This window comes from Gracilinanus agilis, chromosome 1, assembly GCF_016433145.1.
Source record: "Gracilinanus agilis isolate LMUSP501 chromosome 1, AgileGrace, whole genome shotgun sequence".
Classification (NCBI taxonomy): Eukaryota; Metazoa; Chordata; class Mammalia; order Didelphimorphia; family Didelphidae; genus Gracilinanus; species Gracilinanus agilis.
The window spans coordinates 406,758,201-406,759,804 of NC_058130.1; the positions used below are offsets into that span (position 1 = coordinate 406,758,201).

At 48.4% G+C, this 1,604-nt stretch overlaps 1 protein-coding gene across 1 annotated transcript in view; it reads left to right on the forward strand.

The window, feature by feature from the left end:
* Positions 1 to 359: 359 nt before the first annotated feature.
* PSTPIP2 (proline-serine-threonine phosphatase interacting protein 2) overlaps positions 360 to 1,604 on the forward strand; it is an 80,405-nt gene continuing 79,160 nt past the window's right edge. The window contains exon 1 of the mRNA XM_044657835.1: positions 360 to 439. Within this exon, the coding sequence (XP_044513770.1) occupies positions 407 to 439 (33 nt within the window). The 5' untranslated portion in view covers positions 360 to 406. The remainder of the gene's footprint in view (positions 440 to 1,604) is intronic.

A 1,604-nucleotide genomic window follows, 5' to 3' on the forward strand; every position in this document is an offset into this window, starting at 1 on the left:
GGGTCTGTCTCACTTTTGTATTCGGATCTCCATTGCTCAGCTTAGTACGGAGCACGTGGGCTCATTTATCCGTTCTTGAATTTCAAGAGGGGAAAAAAGTCAACCAAAGCGTTTATGGCTGTAATCTAATATGAATGCAGCTTTAAATAAACATTTTTTTTTTTGCTACTTCTCCTGTCTAATGAGTTTATTCCAACAATCTCTGTCCTCTGCAGCCGCAAAGTACAGAGAAAGTGAGGAAAGTCAGAAGTTAAGACTTCTCGCAATCGCGTGACAGTTTAGCACCCAGGGGCGGGGCAGATTGATGAGGAACTGAAAAGTTGCAGCCTGGGCTTGGGTTTTTTCACACAGCGATCCCTCAGGCTGCTAGTGGATCTCGGGACCTCAGTGCCAAGGCTCGCACGTCATGAAAAGCTCTAAGTTCAGGGAGAACTTCTGGGTAAGGAAGTGGGAACGTTCTGGGATGGGATTCAGTGGCCCAGAATGAGGAATAGGCAGCAGGTACATCGGGGGCGAGCTGGGAAAGGGGCCAGCTCAGCTGCAGTTGGAAGGGGGAGGAAAGAAAGGTTCTGGGAAGGAAGAGCTAGCTCCTGGAATCCGGCCAATGGCTGTGGCCTGGGATGTCAACAGTTGGGGAGAGAGTACACTAAGTGACTTCCGAAGTCGTTTCCAACTCGAAATTTCTAGATTCAGAGGATGAGCTGGCAGACGGTGTGGAGGCGAACGAACACTTAGACCTGGTTGGTTTGATAGCTTGTTCCGATTAGCACCGGGATGGCGAGTGAAAGGAGGAATTTGACTTTCCTGGGTTTCTTGCCCTCACCAGCTCGCTCCTTTTCCAGGAACTCTCAAAAGCTAGCTAGGGGAATCCCGGATGTCTACGGGGAAGGAAAAGGCTTTTGTGGAACTTCATTGCCTACAATAAGCAAACTTGTTATTCTTTCCCCCTCTTTCCCTTACCTTTTCTGTTCTTTCGAGCTTTCCATCTCACGTCCCTCTTCTCTCCACTTTTTCCGGTTCTCTGAAGCTATAAGAGCTAACATGGGCTCTCCGCACTCAGGAACTAGGACGCTCTGCATTTGCGTCCCGTATAGTATGAAACATCTCTCAGAAGGGTGGAGAGGGAGGGGAATGGATTGCCAGCAAGGATGATGTGAATACCTAGAAGAAATAAAGTAAAAGATTGAAAAAGCCGAATTTTTTCAGTTTCCTTAACTTTTATTTTTCTTTTAAACCTTAACTTCTGTGTATTGGCTCATAGGCGGAAGAGTGGTAAGGGTGGGCAAGTGACTTGCCCAGGGTCACACAGCTGGGAAGTGTCTGAGGCCAGATTTGAAACTAGGACCTCCTGTCTCCAGTCCTGACTCTCAATCCACTGAGCTACCCAGCTGTCCCCCTTAACTTTTTTTTTTTTTTTTTAAATCCTTACCTTCCGTCTTGGAGTCAATATTGGCTCCAAGGCAGAAGATTGGTAAGGGTGGGCAATGGGGGTCAAGTGACTTGCCCAGGGTCACACAGCTGGGAAGTGTCTGAGGCCGGATTTGAACCTAGGACCTCCCGTCTCTAGGCCTGGCTCTCAATCCACTGAGCTACCCAGCTGCCCC